Consider the following 26,546-nt stretch of genomic DNA (forward strand, 5'->3'; position numbering starts at 1 on the left):
ATAATTCTATATTAATAGATATATCAGATTAGTGGCCGGGTACGGCCAGTCAAGTAATTTTCATTTTCATTTCATCATTTTTTGCGCAATTTCTATTCGCGCATCCCTGTGTCTTTACCATTATATACCACCTATCTTTTATAAGTAGGGATGGCGAAAAGTAATTACCATCACAACGACATATTTTCGTTAGAAAGTGGCTGATGATTATGCAATGAGACATGAGTCAATTGTCTTCCTATCTGCGGGCAGATCCAGTTTGCCACATGCTTCAAATACTTTCGAGTGGCGGCATCAAACATGACTTCAAAGGAAATACGACAGTTGTGACTCCATTCTCTTGAACCTCCTTGGTTTGACGTTTCTTTAGCTGATAGCGCAAGATAACTGTTGGGTCATTCATTTCATCCAGAGATGACACTTTCCACAAATGTTCCTTCATATACAATTTTATGTTGGCTGACTTGTTAGCCCCAGGTGACACTTCCACCATAAATGGTGACATTCACAGGTTCTTTGTTGAGGGTGGGGACCCATGCAAAGCATTGCAATGATGATGCTGTTGCCAGTATGAAAGGTTACTATAAGATTCTTAGGCAATTTATGTACAAGTGTACACAGACATACATACATACATACACATTAAACATACATACACATAGACATACATACATACACATTAAACATACATACACATAGACATACATACATACATACATACATGCATGCATACATACATATTACATGTATTTCAGTGGTATATCACTATACTTTCTTAAAATATATCAAACAAAGAAACATTGAAAGACACAACAATACAATAGATATACCAATATCAATGTTGCACTACATTGCCCAGGACACATGCATCTAGACAGAAAGACCATTAAAGAAAAGCCATTAGAGTGACCTTTGTAAAAAGATGATCATTCTGTACAGAGTCATGGCAGGTCATTTGAATCTGATCCATTCATACGGCATTATGAAGTAATGCACAGATACCTTAAATACACTGTACATGGACAAGAATTGTGTGTGTATACAATGCAGATACTGAAAATCATATGGGACAATGTTCAATTAATGATTATTAATATTACATACACAATTACTCATAAAATCAAATGTTGTGGATTGCTTTCGTTCGTGTGATGTCTAAATGTATGCGTACCATATGTTGTTCATTCATTCCATGAGATTCAGCAGTGCAAAACTTATCAAGACTTTTTACAGGGCACTACCACCACCTGGCCATTTGTGTACAGCTTAGAAACAGATCAACAGATTACATTTACCTTGTTACAGGCCACATTCAACAGGCTGCCTGCCTTTGGGTGTGACAACTGAAACTACTGAATGAATTTTTGCAGCTGCAGAGGAAATTTGTAGCAACAGGATTAGCCTCTTCCGAAAAGTGGCTGAGCTGCTCCCCTACACGGGTGACAACAAGGAAAGAATTGAATAAAATAGCCAATATGTGAAAATATCATCTATCTATCTATCTATCTATCTATCTATCTATCTATCTATCTATCTATCTATCTATCTATCTTTATATATCATATATATCAATTTATCTATCTACAATTGTATCTATCTCTACATATCAATCAATCTATCTATCTGTCTGTCTGTCTGTCTATCTATCTATCTACCTATCTACCTATCCATCTATACATTTTATATATGAAACAATCCATTCTTACAACACACTGATATTTAACATATCGTATATTGCCTTAATTTGTTTTGTGTTGTTCCTTTCTTTCTTTGATGACGGACATTCACTGGAATCTAACCAACAAATCAATCTCCTGTGAAGTATAACTATTAATCAACCTCCCCCTTTCACAAGCAATGGAACAGAACCTCCCTGTAACACCCTTCCTCCAAAATGGACTATTCCACACTGCCACACTCCTGGGCGGGCAGCACAGCAGTCAATGACCAATTCTGGAAAATGTGCCCGCAAACTGTGATGTTATCTGCATCACTTCTCACACAACTTGGCCCATGAAAGGCTTGATGAACAATTTGGCAGCTAGTGGAGAGGGTTGACGCAATGTTTATGCCCACCCGAACACCAATACACACACAAAACACACATACACACACACACACACACACACACGCATACACACACATATACACACAACAACAACAACTCTCAGACATCTGTCTATGCCCCTGAGATCTCGCAAAAATTGCCTGCACTGTTAAGTACCAGACCTGGCACATTAACCTCTACGAAGTCGGCAAGAAGTGCTCTATTGAGATTTCAAGAACGGAGAGTCATAAAGCCCACACACCTCACGATGAGGTGAGAGCCTGGATAACAATCATTTATCACGATCCCAAACATCCTTACTAAGACACATACAACACACATACAACACACAAAAACATGATAAGAGGCGTGTCAAGAAATAATGGTCATTTGTTGTTGTTAACACCACCAATATAACATTGAAAATCATGAAATCAAAACGCACGCTATTCAGGAAAAAAAAATGCCAGGGAATGCCCTGTAAGAAACAGCCATGTTAAAAGATGTTTTTTTTTTTTTAAAGGTTTACAGCACAAGGCCTTTTATTCAACACCAAAATAGGAATACCAGCATGCACAGCAGGATGTTCTTTACAGAATGTTTTGCAAAATTGTCTGCTTGTTCATTTGTCATGACGACTCTGTTTACTTCAACAAAGCATCATTGCTGCAGAACAGACATTAGTGGATTTACATGCATACCACACAAAACAAAAACAGAGCCTTTAAAAAACAACCTTCAAACCTATATAGGTGAAGGAAATCCTGCAAAAGAAGAACATACCTCACAGATAATGTAGATTAAACTCAGATTACTAAAAGCAGAGCACCATATTATTTCAAAGTTGGGGCTTTAAACAGTACAGAATTACAACAATTGGAAATATCACTAGGGATAAGAAAAAGCAAAACTTTATTTTGTTTAAGTCCAACAGGGAAACAAGTATATTTACTCTGGTTTTCAGGAACACAATGTTTTTCAAGGAAATATACTTGTTCATGTGAAAAGAAAATGAATTTAAAAACAGATGATACATCTTTTTGGCTGAATCTTATTGAAAAAATTAACCTTGATTCTCTTGGGGGATTTGTAATGATATGATGTCCCTGATACATCTACAAGCCATGTATGCATTTTTTTTTTTTTTATTGTGAATTTGCTGATGTTTTTTTAGTGACGATTTTAACATTTTCCATGTGCATTAGAGAGCACAGTTAAAGGCACACAGACCCGGTGATTTAGTCGAATACGTACGTGGAAGGACGGTGCAAGTTTCCTACTGACACCTACGCAAGGACTCCTCTTTAGCGCTTACACTTAGACCCATTTCCACGAGTCCACTGAACCGGGTCTACGCATCTTTAATGTCATTCAAATGGGCAGAAGATTCTTCCTGTTTGTCTGAATGTAAAGAAACTGTCGCTGATCTTTTATCTTTGTTTCAGTGCTTTCTCCAAACCTATATCATTCTCCCATCGAGCAGGCAACAGCAAAAACCAGGTGGCCGCATTATTTACCAGACTATAAGAGGTCTGTTGCACATTGTTCTGAAAAATATTATGGGGGGGGGGGCACTATTGACAGAAGGCCACTCGGATGGAATTAAAGTATATGCCATACTGTATTCACCATGTAATAAAGGTATCACTTAAGATGGGTGTGTCCCTTCTCCATAGAGGATTAAAAAGACAAAACTCAAAGCATGAACACATGTAATGCACAATGACAATTGGGCAGTCTTCAGTAATAAAGATAGGGCTGACGTGAAGTGAATCATTTAAAAACTTACAGCTTAAATCATGACATGTATGTGTGTGTATATAAATCAGTATTGTTTTCTATGCTACTGGACGAAAGAGGCGAGCATATCTTTGAGTTCACCATGTGTTTTATTGCTAAATAACGCTGTGTCATGGACGTCTGCTTGTTTCGTCTAATAGAAGTGGCATCTTTACTTTGTTGCTGTTGTGCTCTCGGGTGCATCAGGTGCTTGGTTTTGTCGAGCAATATGCACTTTGCCAAACCCTACTCAATTGTTGGATGGGTACGGGTATCGGGCTGACCCAGAGAAGGGTCCCCCAGAAACACAGCCTGACAGAATGAGGACGCACTTGTGAAAAAAAAAAGGTAATAAAAATATGATGCCCGTGTCTGAAACCGACCAAAATTGCATTTCGGATGATGCCATTCTGAACTGAATGTAACACCGCATTCTTTAACACGAAGATCACATGCTTTGAATGTGGGAATGTGTTTCATCCTACAGAATTGCTATGGATAAAAACTAGCATTTTTTATCTTCAACTTTCCAAAGTCAACATTTAGAATTACATGCTGCGCTTTCATGAAGGCATTGACACTTCATTTCCTGAAATCAAATTGCATTGTTTACCTTTGCTTGAATTATTGGAATAAAACTGTTCATCCCTTCTGCTGTAGTTTTCAGTATGCATGTGCAATATTTTTTAAATGAAATCAAACATAAGCCAATTTTATTAACTACGGAGATGAATAATGATAATTACATACTGTCGTCCAAAATGCAGTTGACGTAATATTTGGGTTTGGGAGATTCCGTTTTGGGTTTGGGAGACTATGCTTTGGGTTTTTGTTTTGTTTTCTTTTTTCATCCTTTCTTTCTTTTGAGTAGTTTAATCATTGCTGAAAGAAGTGAATTTGTACAGAAATTGTACATGCGTAGGTGCTGAAATGTTATCAATGCTACAGGGCACATACAAAGTTTAGATACTCATTTGCATTAACAAGGTAATGTATCCATACCTAATGCATGTCCTTCAAAACACAACTACACTTTCATGGCCAATATAATTTTCTTTTTCTTAAATAGACAATATGATCTCAGAGGCAATGACATATCTTTTCAAATATGATAAAACAAACAACCATTAAAGAGATGGAAAGATAGTATTATCAAAGCATAAACAGAAGAGCCACCAAATGCATAAAAAATAGTGTTAGAAACAGCTTGTGGAATGTTTGATTGGAATATAACATATAAAATTATCTGGTATGAATGATAAGCAGAGGCTCATAAAATAATAAAATTTCTTTTCATCAAACCTAAAGCTTGTGTGTCCCTTTTGCCAACATGAAAATTTGATTCCTTGCATGAGCTGGTATACTGTAGAGGTAGGTAAATTCAGACCTTTTCTCAGAATCATACAACTGGAAAACATCTTTATGTTGGAGGGGGAAATAATACCATAGCTTTCCAGTCAATTAATTTGGACCCCCATCTGTTATTTTCCATACAAAGGGGGAGAATATTCTCGAGCTACATTGGAGTTAGTGTTCATTTCCTTTTTAAAAACTCTTGGGGTGTATTACCATAAGATTTCATACACGATGTTGGGAGACGCAATTCTTCAACTATGCAAAATTCTGTGACGGTTGCAAAAGTGATATACAACCTTTTAAGTCAGCAGTAAGAGTAATCATGCTTGCATCCTCTCATTCCAGTTACTCCTGAATGCTGCAGGGCCCTACTTGCGCAGCACCGACATACCCCCCTTGATGAAGTTCCGCAGCCGCTGCGTCTTCGACGGGGATCCGTTCTCCTCCGGCGGCGCCGTGGTGATGGTGGCCGGTCGCCAGGGACGCACGGAGGCGGCGGCAGTGGAGGCGCTTCCCCTGTGGGACTGGGTTGAAGGCTGCACTGGCCCTGCCAACGCCGCCGCGGCAGCATCCAGGCGACACACCCAGTACATCATCTGACTAGCATCACGGGCCTCAAACAGGTACTGACAACCATTGCAAAGTCTGGATGTGGGTGCGTAAGAGCGAACACAGAGATAGAGTTAATTAAATAAGATGGAGAAAGGATAAGAGTGATACAGGCGACTCCCATTATAATGAAGTGCTTGAGATGAGCAATTTTCTTTTGTTAAATCAAAATTTCATTACAACCAAAGGGAATTTTGCACCATGGACTTTGATGACAAGAATTTTGTGACCTGGATTTTTACTTTGTTGTAACGAAATAAAACCCATGGAATATACCATTCAAAGCAAGATACTACATTCTTATAGTACTTTCTTTACAATGCCTTATCAGGTTTAAAGTCATTGAATGAATCCATGTTAAGTGTACTTGTATCTCTAGAAAGAAACAACAAAAATAGTTATTGCAACCGATCAACAAGTTATCTTACATCGATACACATAAGCACTGAGTATTCAGTGTTTTATCGTGGGCAAAAAACCCCCAATGAAATTAAAGGAAAAAATGAATAGTCGGCCTTAGAGAATGGCTATGGTGTTTCATATTCAACATATAGAAATGTCGCTATGGCGACTGGCACGCCTCTGCCATAAAGCATGGTTTTCCTAATACATGTAGGTCTATAGTACAATGTCTTGACAGTGTGTGATGACAGTTTCACATATTATTATAATTATTATTATTTTGTTTTATTTATACAGGGTGGCCCCGTCAGTAATCAAGCACTGTTTTCCAGGGGGCCCTGTATTGGCAAAATATCAAAATAACAGGTTTGTCACAAATGTGTTAAATGTTCACTTTCCTTGAACTAGGTTTGCTATTAGTGTCTAAGAATGCAGGTACATACATTTGGGGATTTGAGGATTTTACTTGACTTTTTATAAGTGTATGCATTGAGTAATTTTTAAGGTATGGAAAAAAAGTGTAATTTCAGTGTTAAAGATAATAAAAAGTTCTGGTACCTCAAAAAGTGTCCTTGAATTTCCTTGTCTTAGTTTGTGTTTCAGGTTAAAGTACCTTTTATATAACTAACACTGTGAGACTTACTCGCCCCAAAGTGCTCTCATGTCTTAGTAATCATGCAATTAACTGCGACCAGCAGCCCCATACGCATAGCGACCAGCAGTCCCATACGCATAGCGTAATCGGGCTTCGCATTGTAGCATTCAGGATCATGACAGATTTAGTATCGCAGGGTAAATGTCAACTTAAAATCCCATAAATTCTTCAATTTGAAGACTTACCAATAAAGTTGAAGTATTGAAAACAGGCTTCGGGCAACGTTTGGTTCTGCCTATAGTCCCTTTCTGTTCGAATTGATGACTGAATGTGACTCGGTCGACAGGACCTTAGGAGAGCTGCATACAGTACACTGAATACCACAGCCAGTGCATGCGAACACATCACATGCAGCCCGCACACAAATTTCAAATCCATGAACGGATAAGATGTTTGTGTGCGCATGCGCTGGCCATGGTATCCAGTGTATGTAGCTCTCCCAAGGTCCTCTCGACCGAGTCACATTCAGTCATCAATTCGAACAGAAAGGGACTATTGACAGAACCAAACGTTGTTCGAAGCCTGTTTTCAATACTTCAACTTAATTGGTAAGTCTTCAAATCGAAGAAATTTTTGGATTTTAAGTTGACATTTACCCGCGATACTAATTCTGTCATGATCCTGAATGCTACAATGCGAAGCCCCATTACGCTATGCGTATGGGGCTGCTGGTCGCAGTTAGCTATGCGTACAATGGGCTGCACGCTGCTGGTCGCAGTCAGTGGTTTCGTACAATATTTATCGTCGCTGTACAGCGTTGGCTCTGGTACGAAACCATTATTGCATGATTACTAAGACATGAGAGCACTTTGGGGCGAGTAATTCTCACAGACAACGTACTTTAACGTGAAACACAAACCAAGACAAGGAAATTCAGGGAAGCTTTTGAGGTACCAAAACTTTTTATTATCTTTAAATAGTAACATTTTTGCATTTTAGCCTGGCCTTTGACCCTTGACCTATGACCCTAAAATTCCCAAGAGAATCACTGTCAAGTAGAACATGCATAAATATGTACTAAGTTTCATGATGAATGCTTGAGTCACTTTCGAAATATGAAGAAGTGAGATAGAATAGCACTTTCACTAGAGTTTTGACATTTTGACCTTTGACCTTTTGGCAAGAAACTTCCCACAGAATCTCTCTTGGGTAATACATGTATATATTGAGTTTCAAGAAAAATCCTGCAGGCACTGCATAAATATGAGGGAAATAGTGAAATTTTGAGGAATTGACCTTAACCTTTGACCCATGACCCCCAAATTCCCTAGATAATCACTGCCAGTCAGTAAATGCATATGTACCAAGTTTCATGAAGATACCTTGAACCATTTGCGAGATATGGAGAAAAAAGAGAAATTGTAACATTTTTACTGGACCTTTGACCTTTTATCTCATGACCCTAAAACTCTCTGGAGAATCTTTATTTGGTAGTACACGTATACACTAAATTTCAAGAAAAAAATCTTCACGCATTGCTTAGATATGGGAGAAATAGTGCAATTTTGAGCATTTGACTTTGACCTTTCGACCTTTTACCTTGAGCATGGGCACCCAAAAGTTGATGGGCACAACTTTGCCCACTTATGCCAAGTTTCAGTAGGATACCTCAAACGTTCTTTTAGTTATGCTGTCCACAAAATTGATTACAAAAGGAAGGACGGACAGACAGTCGGACGGAGGACGGACAACCCCAAAACATAATGCCTCCGTCGACACTTTGTGGTGGAGGCATAAAAATGGTTGTATTTATGTCATTGCGGCAAGGCATGTGTTGCAGCTCCTTGTTTTGCTGCTAAGGTTGATAACTTCCAATCAGCTATAAGGATATCATGTGGCCTCAAGTAATAATGGATTCACTTTCGTATAGATATAAAGCATCATATCTAATAGGTAAGGCCATAACATTCATAAAGGAGATAACTTTCTTGACACCGTTTCCTTTTTCCGCAAAGCTTATTCTCAAAACCGGTTGTGCTGGCCATTTTCCAACGACTTGCTCATACAGCGTATACATGTGGCTCATAACATTGAACAAGAGCTTTGTGCAGTCGGAAGTACAGAGTTTGGCACGTATGCTATCTTCTTGCCAAAAAATTTGTTTGAAGAATGAGACATGGAAAGATCTCGGACAGAACTCAGCTCTTTAATCCGATCCATAAGAGAGACATTCAGTCTTTTTTTTTTTTCCTGAAAGCTTTTAGAATACAGTTACCTGCTGTCACTGCTCAATTTAGTTTATTGTATCAAGAGGGATCTGACAATGGTATTTTCTTGGTTTCAACCTTGCATCTATTCATACGCATCTCCGAAGAAAGGGTGATTGGGACGTTTGGCTGCACATCACTTTTTCCCCCTCTCTCTCTTTAACTCTCCTCTTCACAAACATGGGCAAAGTTTTGACTCCGTGCCAAACTGCTAACGCAACAATAGGCGAAACCAATCCTTGCATCCTTGCCAACGGATAGGGAGTGCAAATTGCAGGTAGACAAAAAAGCCTCGGCCGTGTAGTTTTGTGCACTCGAGTGGAATGACTTGGAAAACTGCATTTCAGTTGACATGTTTAGGAGATGTTAAAGGCACCTTGAACGCAGAAACGGGAGGAGGCTGATCACTTTGGCAAAGTAAACATCATACTTCTGTCACACTAATTCATTCTTTCCATTGTTAAAGTTTGGCTTAAATTAAAACGAGTTCGTCTGTTAAAGAAGGAGAAGACGAAAAAAAGGTACATTCTTCATACGTATATAACATCTGTGCCACTCCCACATTCCCCAAATTTGCTTTTTCAAAGTGCACTCATTAGAGCATGTTTAGATCTTTCTGTCAGGAATTCTCAAAGAAGAATTTGTGTCTGTATATTGCCATTGTTGGGTTACTTACACAGGCATAATGGTTTTTGTATATGAGTTCCATTCATTGACTTTACATGTGATCTCAACATGAGCAGCCCTTTTCATCAGCAGATTTCAGAGGTCTATGGTTTTAAAGGAATAACTCATCACTTGTGGCTTCATCTCTGCCTTGCATATTGTGCCCCCCCCCCAAAAAAAGTAATATATATATATTTATTTGATTTACATTGTACTTAAATCTGGCAATTTGCTGTCAGAATCATGATTACGGCTCATGGGATGATCAAGAAGAATGCTACTTATTTCTCAAGTCATAACGGAGTGAGGCAGTGCAGCCTAATGACATTAGTTCAAAAAGTGAAAGTCTCTGGTTGATATTTGAAATCATTGGTGTGAAAAATTAAAAATGCAACAACCAAACAAAACAACAAAACAAAACAGCCTTCAGAGTCATATGAAACATCAAGAATATTGGACTTATCCCCTCCAACGTTGCCACTAATATGTGACAAGTTTTTCCATAGATCAAAACTTCTATGCCTGAATTCTCCTTTCAAAATAGCTTTCAACATTCCAGAAAAAGGTTACACTCCTATTTGCAACTTGCATGCACGAAATGCACATTTCCATGAACTGCATGTAGGGGGAAAAAATGATTCAACAAAATGTAGTAAGCATATGTTTTGTCAAGGTAACACGCTATATTTTCTCTGAGGATGTTTGAAAATATGTGTGAAGTCCTGTGAATAAATATCTTTGCAAGCACTAAACATAGGATAAATGTTTTGTACAGCCTGTTGTTGCTTTCCTCTGCAAATCTTTGATCTTTGTCATTTTCCTTCTAAAACCAACTTCTGGGCCAGAGTAACACTCAGAGCAAGTAGGCAGTGTAGGAAGAAGCAGGCAAGGCAGCCTTAAAACTGTGGACAATGAGCCAAACCTTGCTTTCACACGTTCCAAGAGTGCTCAATTTGAATGCTGAATTACAAACATGATTGCAATTATGTTTTGAATCATCGTTCGTTCATACAACTGAGAAGGCTTCGTGGATTCTGCGATTTTTAATTTCAGAGCGAGGAGTGGAAGTTTGGCTTCTTTTCAAGTTTCTATCAATCACTCTTGAGCCGTAAGTAGCACGCTATGGTTGGAGTGCGAGCATTTGAGGAGCATGGTCTTTCTGCAGAAGCCACAAGCAGTTGAAAGGTCACCACTAACCCCCCCCCCCAAAAAAAAAAAACATGATTGGAGGCCAATTACATTCACATGGTTGTTTCGCTGCTTAATTCTGGTGAAACAGGATTAAAATATACCCCCCGACAGTCATTTCAAACACAGTAAGAATTACGATTCAAATCACCCTTTCGAATAGCAATTCTAGTTTGCATACACATGGCAAAGAACACCTACTTTGAATCACGATTCTAATGATGCGGCATCACAATCGTGTTTCAAATCAAGCACTTTCAGTATGTGTGAAAAAGAGGTGTATTAGCAACACACTTGCGTGCAGTCAATATTTATTCCACGGTGAGAGACAGCTGCGATTTAGTGGCTGCTGCAAAATGCTACAAGACTCCCTCTCCAATCCCAACCCAACCCCCATCCTCCCTCATGTCTTCACCCTCTTCGCTGACCTCCTTTTCCTCAACGTCACTTTCCACTAAAGCAAAGATTAGAGAAAACACCATCTAAACCAACATTCAATATTTCTTCAACAGCGAACGAAGGCTACGATTCAGTGGTTAATGCTAATAATGCTGCAGCAGAAGGCCTCTCTCTCTGTTTATTTTCTGCTTCTTCCTCTTTCTCATTTTTTTTTCCCCTCTCACTGCTCTTTCGATCTCCTATTCTCTTGATCTGATTACACTTTGGGGTTGAATTCTTAATATCTTGTCTCGCTTTGTTTGAATTGTCAAGGGTTTCACCTGAACGAGTTGGCAATTCAGATTCATATCTGTATATCTTTTACATAGCTTGGGGTTGAATTTTGTCTCTCTTTTTTTCTTTTTCTTTTTTTGTTTAAAGCATTTCAATTGAATGAGTTAGTGATTCAGACACATGACTGTAAAATTTAGAATCTATCAGGTGCCGCTATTGGTTCCCTAGTGGAAGCCGCATTAAAGCATGAACTCTTTATGTGCCAGTCGAGGGCATGCCAAGTTCGCTTATTCTGATCAAATGCACAAACTAGCCCGAACCGATCAATAAATCGCCAAATGCCACGATACAACGAACACGTTTCTCACAATTCCCTTCCTGTCATATGTAGCAATGCATTTTATGTGGCGATTGCCTATCAAGCAGTGTTGCCAACTGGATTTGTGAGTAAATTCTTAGTTTCTGTCACTGTTTTGTGTGCAAAAGTCATGCCTCTACAATAATGTAGCGACAGGTCATTTGAAAGAAAATGATTTGTCTAAAATTTACATCAAAGCAGAGCTTGGCATTTTTTTCTACAGCTTTGCGTATTACTTGTCAAAGGTCACAAAAATCTACAAAAGTTACATAGATTTTAAAAACAGAATGTTTCCCCAAGGCAAGACTACGTTGCTGTCTCAGAATAATGTAGCACACAGGGGGTTTACACTATGGCACATAAAGAGTAAAAAAAAAAAAAAAAAAAGGCTAAAAAGAAAAGTCATTCCGTCACAAGTTCTCTCTTTAACTACACTGCCTCTGCTATATTTGCAAGACTCTTGGGAATGGCTGGTAGAAGCTGCATGTAAGAGAAGATGTTTTCTGAGAGAGATTAATTTTTTTTCTCTTACTCAGCATCGCCAAAGCACCCAAGTGATCGCTAGTACCACGCGGCGGGTCACACAGAATCTAGCGCACGCGGCAGATGACAACATTCCTAACACAACTGTGATTTCATCCATACGCATGAACATTTATAGCGATGCAAAAACATGCACATGAACTCCCAAGAGAGATTAATTACAGTGGGATTGAATTTACAGAAATAAGACCAACTTCATCGGCTAAAAAAAAAAAAAAAGAAAAAAAAAAAAAGCACCCCATGAGCAGATGTGCTCTCTCATGTGTCAGTAAAGAAATCGCAAGGAGATCAGTGTATGAGTCAGTGAGCATGGTGTCTTTTCCCAGGGACCAAAACATTCACTGCCTCAGGGTGAAATCTAAGGGCTGTGTAGTAAATCTACCTTTCTAGTCACTCGCTTGTATGTGATACTACAGATAATACCCACGTATGTAGGAAAGAAGTATCAAGTGACAATTTCATTTCAACTGCTATTATTTTCTCTCTCTTTCTTTTTTTTTTCCTGCTCTCTCCTTTTTTTTTTTTTCAAATCAGATCATAAACGTTCTGATTTCTGGTTTTCGGAAGACGTGAAACTACCCTGTCTATTTACAGCATAGACTCCACTAGCTTGTAGAATATTCAAATCCCCCCCCCCCCCCCCGAAAACGTCCATTCACTTTCAAAACCGCAAGTTGTTGTTTTCTGTGTAAGAGGTGATTAAACTATCCTTTTCTTTCGAAAGGGGATATTCATACATGGTAGGTTCATTGGCCAATTCAATGACTTTCTCGTGACATTCTTGCAACGAGACATGGTCTCGGCACATTTGTTCTGCAGGACACGGTTATTCGCTTTCTTGGAAAGAAGCCTGCTGTGCAAAGGAACACTGATGTTCGCATTCAATTTCACTCTTTGACAGGAACTGATACGACTTGCATATTTCCAGAAGCATTCCCCCTGTTCAGACGCAAGCCAGTTTTTACCAAAACTTGATAAAGAAAAGACGTATAGAGAATCATCGTATAGCCGACAGACCGTTCAGACACTAATTTTGACCATTCCCGAAAAACGTCGAATAGATGTGGAGTTTCTCACTGCGCATGTTGTTATGGTCATGAGTGATAGGTACAAGGTCACCTTTCACTCTCGCTACCATTAAGCCCCGCACAGTTATACCGTTCTATGGTCGCCATACGTTCAGACACACATTGGACACGATGGAATGCTGATTAATTATCGAGTTCTAATTCAAAACGATGCTCTGACCGTCATTTCGCTACACCGTACACGTCATTTCATTAGTCAGTGTTCAGACATATAAATTAATCGTACAGCTATACTGTTTTGGTATAGCTATACCATTCTAGTATACCAGTAAATCTTTTTTGTCTGAACACCCTGATTGTGAGATGCATTTATTCCCACACTGAACCAGTATAGATAGGTATTCCCAATAAAATATTTGGTCTATTTCCAGGATCCTGACAAAAGTTTTGGGCTATTAACTTAGATAAATTCAGCTACCAGGAAAAGCAAACAATATGCAGGTACAGGACTTGATAGCTGTCATAATTAACCAAGAAATATAATGAGAATGTTTTCTTGTACAGATCTGCCCTAACTGGTACCAACCAGTTCTAGCCACACTTGTGGCAACAAGTGGATTTTATATATACCTCTAGTCACTTTCTGGGTATGTTCTTCATACTGACCCCCCCCCCCCCCCCCCCCCCCCCGTAATACATTTACCAACTTCTAATTATCATCGCTCATATACCATACCAGTAGAAATAAGCCATATACTTATGTCATCTTTGTCATTTCTTTTGTTCTTTTGTAATGTCAATAGAAGGAACATGCTTGTGTATGACCAACAATGAGCTCACTTTAGGATATAAACAATCTCTGAAAGCACTGACCCCCTCATGTTCCAACAATGATTACTCCTCACAATGATCTTTGTGATGTATTGCACTTCCTGTATATGCCAGGGGAACCAAGAGGTGTACTATACCAGTTACAGGCTGTATTACCAGTTATCACATGAGTTATGCTACATTAACACCATGTTCCCAATGGCCACAGCAGCCCCGTTTGCTCTAAACGAAGTGCGACGTAGATAGGGGATATATATATATATATATATATATATATATATATATATATATATATATATATATATATATATATATATAATATATATACTGCTTGCCCCACTACAGTCTAGTCTTATTCGTTCTAGTCCTCACTCCCGTGCACATTTCAGCTGTCAGGCACAGTTCTCACAGCATCTAGTCAGGCTAGGCTACACATATTTCTTGTCACGTCCAACTACAGGGTGCCTCCAAGTTTTGTTACGCCTATTACGAGTTACCATGTTTTGCTTCATTCACCCCATTTTGTTACGGCTTTCTAAGTTTCTCATTAGCACCGTGACTGCCGTGGCAAATTTTCTGACACTTTAAAAATCTGACAAGGCATCCAAGGCAACCACGACCTGTCACGTTTGCTCATCTCGCCCCGCCGTGTCGTCTCACGTCCATCCCGTTTTGTCCACGGTGGCCTGAAACGGGACTGCCATGGCAACCAGGAACATGGTGTAACCATAGCATACCTGCCAACATTTCAAGATGAAATATCTTACTCGTGGATTGCAAAAATCTTATTTTATATGCAAACTGAAGTTAAAAATCTTACTTTTGGTCAAATCTTCAGAAAATACACATGAAAGGTATATCTAAATGTTTTTTAAAAATCTGATTTCTCTGACAGAAAATCTGATTTTGCTATTTTTAACGTAAAAAATCTTACTGAATCTGATAAAATCTTACTAGTTGGCAAGTATGCCATAGCATTACAACCAATCATGTAATGATGCTGCTGCCAATGACACAACCACAGAAGATGCTTCTAGATATGGTGACGGGACTACCAAAGACAATATGAATGGTGTTCTGATAATTTTGATGATGACGATGAGTGGGGAGGGTTGGTGTACTGTTCATTATTCTTGAACACGCTAATGCTACACAAATCCATTTTTCATTTATTTATATACTTGGTTATCATTTTCCTTGTTTGTCTGTCAGCCTGTTTTGAGTTCTACATCTACCTGCCCTTTTTTCGGCTATCTGCCAGGTCTATCCTCTGTGATATGCCATCTGTGATAGTGTAACATCCTTTTGCTCCCCTGCCTCTGAGGATTAGCCCCACACATGTGGCAACCCACACTGTTCTTTGCAAATGTTAGCATTGTGCATTTGATAAACATATCTTTTGGCAAATAAACAAAAAAGGAGGAAAAAAAATAGCACAGAGGCTACCAAGCATGGCCCAGATTGCCATGAACTTGGTAATGGCAGGCATGCGGGCTTCTGTCATGTGTGAAGCAAAAGAGATTCATTCGCAGCTGTTCAAATGCTAAGAGTTGCACTTTCGTTTATCAGACAGTAATAACACAAAGTTGTTTTTGCTAACCATTCAATCCAAAAATTGCTTCGTCCAAATAGGACAATGGTACTTTTTGCCAACATGTTTCCCCCCCCCCCCCCCCGATACTTTGCATACTTGAAGAGGTGAGTGACTTTACATTTTAAAGCCATTTGGCATTCCTTGTGCTACGAAAATTAATTGTGTCTTCTGTGATGTAAAAGGTGTATTGGAGAGGACCATCCTTTTCTCTTGTGTCTTGTCACAGCGGGGGGGGGGGGGGGGGGGGGTGACAATTGCTACAGGCATCTTTAATTTCTTGCTATGACAGATATCATAAGTAATCAATCAATCTAGAAAAACATAGAATAGAAAAAAAAATATACATATACAATATATACATAAATAAGAGAAATTTCAGACATACCTGCAAGCGACACAGTTAATGGAAAGCTTTCCTGACATACTGACATAGTATACTCGCAATAACTTGGCTTGTGCCAATATCCTTGCAGATGTATGTCACATTAATTCCGCTGGGCCCCACGAAATGTACACCACATTTATTGACATACAAGAAAGCAAAGCCAGCATTTACAAAATGATACTGTCTCAGGACATTGATTTATTTAATCTAAATGCAAGCATATGAAAAATGTTTTCTGAAATCACTCGGTGTACGTTTCGACATTCGAAATAAACCGAAAATTGACTAAAAGCACCAAACCTCAAATAGAATCGGCAAATTGCAATTCATGCCACCCAAATGAAAATAAAATGAAATGTCAAGACAATTTCCGGAGTGAGATTGCCAATCTGTATGCAGATTAATGGATAAATGAAAAAACAAACTGATACAGTGACAAATGCAACGGGGCAGACCCATCTAAACAGGTAGACACCCCTTGTGCAGTTAACAACATTTGACAAAAGGGAAAACAAATTATTTACACAGGTAGAGAGTGTATAAATCAGGGAGAACAGCAAAATGCAGAAAATGTAATGTCACTACAATGTAACCTTTGTAGTCTTGTACTAAAATTTAAGGAAGGTGAAATCTACTCTCACTTGCTCAGTTGGTTTAGATGCTGCTGTTCATTTCATCATCATCATTTGTGTGTTTCACTTTAATAGTAGGATAGTAAGTTCATTCTCATCAGATTGTTACCACTAAATGAGTTTTTGGCTGATGCTCACTGGCCCAAGACAATTTCATGTTTGGCTACTGCCATAAAATAGTTGACCAAATTTTAAGTACAGACTTTCGAAGAGATACTTTGTCAAGAAGGAATCAGGAAGAATATGTTCAGTTCACACACACACACAAAAAAAAGATTTGATGATCAGCAATTACACTGTGGATTATTCCTACAAACTTAAGTTGGTTAAACTCAACCTTTACATTCCAAGAAGACCCCCCCCCCCTTCAAAAAAGGAAAAGATAACTAACATAAAAAAAATAAAATTTCAAAGGACATTTGACACAAGTAGAGTGGGTGACAGCTACTGCTCACATAGCTCACCTGATCATGAGCCTTTGGCATATAGTAGGATACTGTAAAGTAAGATATTTTTGCAGCATGAAATTTTCGCAAATTGCCACTGGCATTCAATGTCCAGTGTAGACAAGAACTTCTGCATACAACTTAATTTCTCGAATCTTGGCTCTCGCAAAATTCGCAAAATTAAAATGCATGGGCAGATTTCTTTTTTACAGTAATGCAAGTAGGGCAAATATCAGTTCAGTCAGATTCCTTATTTAAAGGAAATGTAACTCTATATTCAAGTTGACTGTTTGTTGTTTGTTTGTTTTTTGTTTTGTTTTTCATAGCAAGGACGGGAGAGAAACTGAAGGCTTAGTCAAGAAATAAAGATGCTATGGAATTTCAAAGTTCAACATACTTTGTGAAAGTTCATAACTACATCCAAAGTAGACAAGGTGGTGTCATTATAAACTCAAAATGATCTCATAAAGTCTGTACATAAAATATCAAATTACCTGACTTGACAATAATTAAAGCAACCATAAAACCCTTCCTGTTTCAAAAGTCATTACTGTCACATAATGACAAACCAAGATCAATTTGACTTAAAGAACATTATTTCCAAAAAGGAAACTCAGTGAACTTTGTGTCCAAATAAATGAGAGATTTTTGGGGGCCATGACATTGTTACAGCTACCGTATGTCCCCCAAAAAACTACAACAGGACTCTCCGCAACGATAAATTCAAAAATAGTGAATCAATCCAAATGCAATTTCAGGGTATGAAACTAAAGCTCATTACCCACATCTCACAAAAAAAAAAAACAAAAAAAAACATCAATTTGCTTCAATGGTAAAAGAAAATTGAGGATCTTTGTGGAGCATGTCAGGAACCCCTTCCCTCCAAATTCTGTCCATTGTGTTTACACATATTAACCCGTTGAGGACGAGTCCCGAGTATACTTGGGTGAGCATCTATGAGAAATGCATGTTGTAGCAAAATCAAACCGTCCTCAACGGGTTAATATGCACAACAAGAGCATCAAAGTGCTAAACTTGGAAGAAATAGATCCATGACATGCTTCACAATGACTCACATTTTTCTGTGACCACTTAACCAAATTGAATGGAGTTTTCTGCAAAATATAGGTAAGATGTTATACATATGTATTTTTAGACCCTGAAATAGCATTTCAACAGTTTAATCATATTGAAAGTTATCAATGCGAAAATCCGATTGTAATTTTTTGGGGGACATACTCTACATGGATCGAACTGTGACCAACTATTCCAGGAAGATAAGCAATAAATCTTACATTTCTATAAGTGATATGTCTTACACTTTCCTATTTCATGTGCAATCATTATGGCTGCTTAATGATGCTCTTCTAATTAGAGTCATCCTCATCATGGCACGGCTATATAATACCAAGCTACTTCCTCCCGCTCAAAATTGAAGCACCCCAAGCAACTCAAGTCGAAATCAAGGGAATGGAGAAAATCCTTTGGCTTATGTGAATTTTGACTGTTTATATCCATTAGGGACTAAATTTTTTGACTTAGCCACATTTTTGACAAGTGTGAGCTCAACTTAGGTAATATTGAGTGTATATATATATGATTCCAATGAAGACTTATTTCTACAATGGGGGTTTCAAACCTCCCCTCTCATTGAGAACAACAAAGCGGTACCCTCACAATCCGTTCCCAAATTACATGGTGGAAAATGAAGAAAACGTGTTTTAAAAAAAGACACAGCAGAATAGTGAGTTCATGGCAATGAGCTTTGCAAACAAATGGCAGCATAGATGGGCCTCTTGTCAAGGGCATGGATCATTTAATGCTAAAATCATTTCATCTATTCATCCATGACAGAGAAAGAATGGGACAGGTATCTTTTTAGGTCTGTAAAAGGTGAGGGGGGGGGGGGGTGGTAGGTTGTCAGCACAATGACTGTGTGTTTGCCCAGACTGAAGATAGAATCTCTCCATAATCTCTCTTGCACGATGGGTCTACTTCATCGTGTTAAAAAAAAAATGATACACAAAAGTTGATTTATCACAAAAATGTATGAATTTTCCATGTCTTTTTTTTTTAAATCATGTGACAGAGTGTTGAATTCCCATAAGCTTCAAGCAGTGTCAGACAATGCTTCTTTGTAGCAGTACTGCAATCAGTGACGTTTTATCTCACAAAGAATTCAAGTATTCAGAAGCAACATCCTGATCATCACTGTGGTGGCTTTCTTAAAGGGATGGTTCAGTTTTTGTTGGAGATGGAGCTTCAGGTTTCTATTTTTTTTTTTTTTGGTGAGATAATGAAAGCAAAAAAACTCTTATGAAATATGAAAGAGCATACAATCCTAAGAGGAATTTAAAGTTTATTTGATAAAAATTGGGTTTGAAATGGCTGAGATATCCCAAAACAAAGAGGTCCTAACAAAAAAAGTTAGACCCACCTTTTATTAGGACCATTATGGTTTACTTTGTTTTGGGATGTCTCAGCCATTTCAAACGCAATTTTCATAAAATAATAATTGAATTCCTCTTAGACTTGTATATTCTTTAATATTTCATCAGTGGTTTCTAATTATCCCACAAAAATTTAAATTTGAATCTCCCCTCTCATCCAAATCTATACCCTTCCTTAAACCCATTGAAGGCTATTCCCAGCATACTCCGGCAGGTGTAAACATGCATCATAGCAAAATATATTTGTGGATTCAGTGAATGCAAAAATAATACTAGAACAAATCAGTAAAGGTGAAGAAAAATGAGACGTTCCATTCAGAAGTCAGGAATTTTTAAAGTTTTGGTTAAAACCATTTGTTACTGGGACGAAGACTGCAAAAAATATGTGATGTCACTGTTGGGAACAATGTCAAGAAAATATATACAGGGAATTCCACTTTTTTATGCATTTTTCTAGCATAATAAACAGCTCATGATTCACCTTCTTCAGAAAGCAGATGGGATATTACCTTTTCCATATTGGTATGTAGGTAACAAGTCGAAGGAATGTGTACTTTTCATTAAAAAAAAAATGAAATTGTATGTTTCCACCTGTGTTTATTGGTAATTGAGTGATATTTCTTTTGTTTTGCAAATCTGATTACAACTGTTAATCATGTTCTCGAAAACATATTTGCAAATTACATTAGGCTAGTCATCTAGAGCAGTCTTACATTTTAGTTTGTATGATTCTGGGCACGTATTCGAAAAGTGTTCAACCTCTGAAAAAGGATTTAAAAGGTGACACTGTTTTCATTTCCTTTATATTGTGCAATTACGTAATTATGTGTATGTTCCTTACATGTTAGTGTATCAAGAGTTGGATCTTTTGTTGACAGGCATTGGAGTTTGTGGCACTGTTGTGGCATGGATTCCCCCCCTCCCCCCCCCCCCCCAGGAAGGGGGGGGGTGGTAAAGACTGATTTTTATGTCTGCACACTTGACTACTCACGACACATTTGGAAATGCATTCAGGAGACTTGTTTCATAAAAGTGATTCTTAACAAGTTCTTGTATACATGCATAAACCCTCAAAGTGACTTTCTACTGAGAGTCACCTTCAGTCAGCCACATTGCTTGACTGCTTGATCTCGCTACATTCTATGGTAACTATAGCTGGTTCAAATGTGAACTCCTAGGGCTTAGGAGTGCAAATTATGGTGTCTGTGAGTGGCATAGCTACCTGCTGTTGGGGGGGGGGGGGTTCAGCTACATGCAAGTAGGTGCAATGTTTGAATGTTTCCCTTCACTGCCTGTGCATAACACTGACAGCGCTCTTCCTAAAGGCCCGGTCCCACTGCACTTATGGATGCAAAGAGGATGTAAAGCGTACAAAAAATCTTGCCATCCGTTGGAAAACGCTACGAATCCGCTGTGTACCCATTGCATACGTGTTTCATCCGCTCTATCCATCGAGCATCCGTCCACTGTGATTTCATCCGCGCAAAAAGTTTTAAGCTGCTTAAAACTTTTAGAACGGATGAACTTTCCGCTGTGTACGATGTAAATCCGCGACATACGAGCAACAAACGTTGTATGTCCGTGCGGCATCCCTTAAACGTCCGCTGCATCCTCTCTGCATCCTCTGGGCATCCTCGCAACTCACATCCGCTGCAGCTAAAAACGGAAAGAGGGAGGAAAGATATGGTACGTGGAACGTCTTTACATCGTTAATAGCACGTTAATAGAAAGGATGTAAGCGTAGGCATCTCGTATATAAAGCATTTCGAAACCATCCCCTCTGCATCTGCTCTGCATCTGCTCTGCATCCACTCTGCATCAACTTTTTCTGCTATGCGTCCGTTTCGCAATTATCTCCGGTAACCCCTTCGGAGCTGTCATCCCCTTCCATCCGCTTTCATCCGCTAGGCTTCCGATGAACATCCGTTTAACATCCCCGCTACATACTACCCACGTCCGTTCTATTTCCGTTCTGTTACCGCCAATTTTCGCCAATTTTGTCAATTTCTGGAGCGGATGAAAGCGGATGAAGCCATCCCCGAAATTTTGCTCGTCCGCTGTGTCCTTTCTGCATACGCTTTGTGTCCGTCGGCCAGTGGGACCGGGCCTTAATCAAGATGCATAGACATTTATCTCCGCTGATAATACAGGGTGGTTACCAGATGTCCTTAAAAGAGTAATCCCAAGAAGCACATTGTAAGGTTTCAGACAACAGGACAAGGGCAATAAAGACCAGCAAGGCCAACAAAACATCGAAAATGCCTGTTCAGCTCTGCCACTCTACTTCCTCTGCAGAGGAAATGTCCCCCACCTTTTCTTTGAGACTTATGTCGGCCATGGTCCATTAATGCCACTTGTTTTTCTGGGCAAACAAAAGCGGAGAGGAGGGAAGTCCCTGCCTCCATGGGTTATGGAGGCCATAAATGCTAGGTTAATGTTCCATCACTGGGCTGCATGGCCAGTGGGGTTTCTCAGGAAGAGACACGCTCCACTGCCAAGATAGGAAAGCCGTTCGGAAAAATAGGCGGCTCTGCCGTGACTCAATACCCCAAATTCAAAGCTAACTTCAAAGTTCAAACTCTGTGACTCTGTTTCAACCTGTTCCCCACACAATTCTGAAAACTACTTATTTTAGAATGATCTTCCACTTGGTATAATAGCTTTAACTTGGTTCAGACGATCCAGTCTGTTTTTGAACCACGGAAGGGAGGCATATCATTATTTTAAAGCAGTTGAGCTATTATGGTCCCAGCATGAATTTCGAGCAGAAGAAGAAGAAGGAGGAGGAGGAGGAGGAGGAGGAGAAGGAGAAGAAGAAGAAGAAGAAGAAGAAGAAGAAGAAGAAGAAGAAGAAGAAGAAGAAGAAGAAGAAGAAGAACTTTTCGTCAACACAGGAGATGATTTTCTGGGTCAAGCTACATGGCAGTGGTGCTGTCCTACGGTATGCTGTGCACACATACCTCGGACTGGCAAATTTGTCAGAAATATGCCATGAATGGAATATACAATATAACTTGCATTCACCATTGATCCTAGGTGGGGGTTTAAATGGAAACAGTGAAGTCAGATTCTTACACAGACTTGTCAGTAATATATCATAAGAGACTAGTGACCTATTTCACATAATGGTTCATGTACGGCCCATTTTAACACAAAGAGTTATCAGTTTCTGGCATCGTGATACAGAAATTGATTTTATTTGCCACTGTTCATAAATGCCCCCCCCAAAAAAAAAAAAAAAAAAAAACCCCACCTTATTCGGAACCAAGTAAATCACTTTAAAGCTCTGAACAATGAATGGAGCATAAACCTGGGCACTGTGGTGTGCAGACCTCGTGTGGCAAGTTGCACCATAGGACATAAAAACATGACTTGGTTTTTGCATATCGATTTTATTTGCCACTGTTCATAAATGGCTGGGGGGGGGGGGGAATGATTTAGAAGCAAGCAAATCACTTTAAATCTCTGAACAATGACAGTAGCAGAACCCTGGGCACTGCAGTGTGCAGATCTAGTGAGACGACTTGCACCATGGGATTAAAAAAAAAGTTTTCATCACTTTTTCTGCATGTCGTTCACACACACACAGCGTGAGGCAAATTAGTGCTAGGGTTTTAACAACAACAACAACAACAACAAAAGAACCAAGATGAACTGATTTTTGCATCACAGTGTGGATTGCAAGAGCAAAAAAAAAAAAAAAGCCTTGTTTTTTAATCCTCATTCAGCTTTTGCACATTGCGTATTTCAGGTTTTGAAATCTGTTAATTTTGGGTGTGTGCGAACGGGACCTACAGCGGCTTAAATGCTGGACTGTAGTTAGAACAGGGGTATAGGTATATCACATATTCATCATTATCTACCGAATTTAATCAATCCCTTTTTAAACTATGCTGGAATGTTTTGGTAAAAATGCTAGGTACATACGACAGCTTAATGTGGCATACATTGATAACGCTAAGTGCTCTGGGCGATGATAAATGGAAGTTGATTGAAATTAATGCCTTTAAAGGACTCATCACATAAATAACATGAATTTCCATTGATCGAAATCAAGCATTTAGTAGATGTGTCTGATCTTTTGCTGTCAAACAAAACTGCCTGGGAGCTTGAGGGTCTGTATTATCTGTACACTCATCAGGAAAGCTAAATTCCACTTGTGCCAACTACAATTTATTCCCAAAGTTTCATGAAACACATTAACCTTGGATTAGCCATACATACCATGCACATATCCATATTTACAGCTAGCTGTCTTCCTCAGTAGTCGCATTTACACAGACAAAATAGTGGGATAAAGATCACAACACAAAAATCAAGATTTCTTATGCCCATTCAGACAGACAGAAATATCCCCCTGATTGCCAATCGCGATAATTTGTTGAACAAACTGCATATGCCCCAAATCTACCAAAATGGTGACCCTAGCCCTTGTGTTCATGCACTGTTCAATGTTTTGAAAGAGAGGATGAACAATCTAAAGATTTTTCGCTCCAGTGTTCACACACTCGCCGTGGAATGAATCATCGTGCTATTTCTCAAATCGTCGCGATAACTCTAAAATAATGGCACGATTTCTTGGGATTTGGTTCCACATGTCCACACAGGCAAAAACCTAGAGATTTGGAGTGTTCACACACTGGTTGCACATGGTATGAATTATTGTGCTATTTCTCAAATTATCCCAATAATTCTAAAATAACGGCAAGATCTCTTGGGATTTGGTTCCACGTATCCACACAGGCAAAAACCTCCAGGGGAGTGTTTCATAAAGCTGTTCTTAAAGTTACAAACGACATAGGAATGACTGGTGATCAGTTCTCGTGCTAAATTATTGAAATTCTGATAAGTATAGCACATCAGAACGTGTTCCAGTCATTCTTAAGTCATTCGTAACTTTAAGAGCAGCTTTATGAAACACCCCCCACCTTGTTTTGTTCACGATGCAAATCTACAGATTTGTATCCTGCTATTGTGTGTCAGTGTGAATCCCACTATTGTCTAGAAAAAGGTCTCATTTTGGCAATATCACATATAACTGCCATGATAAGCTCATCTCTTTGATGTCTCCACTCCACTGGAATAACAGGAAGTATTGGGGATGCACTGCGGTCATAATGAGAGTTTATTGGGAGTTGTTGGGGAAAATGTGTTTCAAGATGAGCTGTATAAATGTGTTTGTCAGACATTGATGTGTCATGAGGTCTTGGGAAAATGGTAATCCCCCCCCCCCCCCCATCATTCACACAAAATTTTTGCATGTAACAGTTTCTGCTTTCATAGTTTAGCCTTAAGTCATTGTTTTTCAATAGTTTTAGCTTTTACTGGAGACCTTGTGCATCTACTGATGATACAATGTATTCAATAACTTTAACAAAACATTTTTGAAGACTGCAACATTCCAACAGAATTCTAATAAATCAGTGGTAAATGGAACCTAATTATGAGGGGGGAAAATGCATGACTACGTACATTTCTGCTCTGAGAAACTTCGTCTAACTTAATACTCAATGTCATTCACAGAGTAATAATGATAAAGTCATACTAGAAGCATTTATTCACACCCAAAATTGAAGGCTTTTGAAAATCAATTTTTGCAATGCTTTGTGAAATCTGTGATTGTGTGTATGGACTAAAAAAAAAAAGAAAGTTAATTATCACTATCTGCATGGCAAAACAAAAATGAGTCCCGCTTGATGGTTTAATATAACTATTGCAATATTTTGCCCTGCGCGGTGTGCATGAAATGCTGAAGAGCCTAAGAGGAATTCAAAGTTTATTTGATGAAAATCAGTTTTGAAACTGCTGAGATATCAAAAACAAACTAAAACACAGTAGCACTGATAAAAGGTTTGGACCTTTATGTTTTTGGACATCTCAGGCATTTCAAAACCAATTTTCATCAAATAGACTCTGAATTCCTTGAAGAATTGTATGCTCTTTAATATTTCATATAAGTGGTTCCTAAATATCTTACAAGAAGTTAAAACCTGAATTCCCTTCTCAACCAAAACGGTACCATCCCTTTAAGCTCTCTCGTCATTTCTTTCCACGATTTGCCAGGTATAATCTCCAGATGTGATCTCACTGGAGTCGAGGGAGGGGCTCTACCCCTCTTTCAGGAAGTTGCTCCGCAGCTTGGTGTCCTGAAAAGAAGCAGAATCTGGCACGTATGCCACCCACACGAAAGATGCGGTCGGCACTTGCCAACTGCCGGCACCACTGCTGCCGCAAGTGACTACCAGCACACACACAAGGTAAGTAAAAAAGCAAAACAAAACAAAAAAACAAGAAGAAGAAGAAGAAGAAAAAAAAAACCCAGACAGGCACGAATGCTCTCGTAAAGCAGCAGCATGTAAACATAAAAGTGACACGTTAAGTGTCTGTCAACTCTGCACTACTTTATCAGAGCAGTCAAGACTCATCACTGGCAACAGGGGCAGGGAGAAAAGAAGTGAGAGAAAAATACAGACTGACAGATACACACACACACACACACACACACACACACACACACACAAAGAAAAGACTTTGATCAAACTAGACATGCACACAAAAGAAAAAAAAAAACAGTGATCAAAATAGACATCTTGTCTGGATCCCCCAAGTAGCTCATTATCTCCAGCAAGATTTCTAAATGTGTATAATGTAGGGCAACATCCATTTCGCAGAAGACATGAAAAGTGATTGGCGATTAT

General features: G+C 38.9%; 1 protein-coding gene across 1 annotated transcript in view; it reads right to left on the reverse strand.

Annotated features, from left to right (window-relative positions):
* Positions 1-5,550: 5,550 nt before the first annotated feature.
* The window catches only part of LOC140235188 (uncharacterized), a 75,674-nt gene continuing 54,678 nt past the window's right edge, over positions 5,551-26,546 (reverse strand). Inside the window, exon 11 of the mRNA XM_072315257.1 lies at positions 5,551-5,827. Coding sequence (XP_072171358.1) covers positions 5,551-5,827 — 277 coding nt within the window. The remainder of the gene's footprint in view (positions 5,828-26,546) is intronic.

The sequence above is a fragment of the Diadema setosum genome, chromosome 1 (genome assembly GCF_964275005.1).
Source record: "Diadema setosum chromosome 1, eeDiaSeto1, whole genome shotgun sequence".
In the NCBI taxonomy this organism is placed as follows: Eukaryota; Metazoa; Echinodermata; class Echinoidea; order Diadematoida; family Diadematidae; genus Diadema; species Diadema setosum.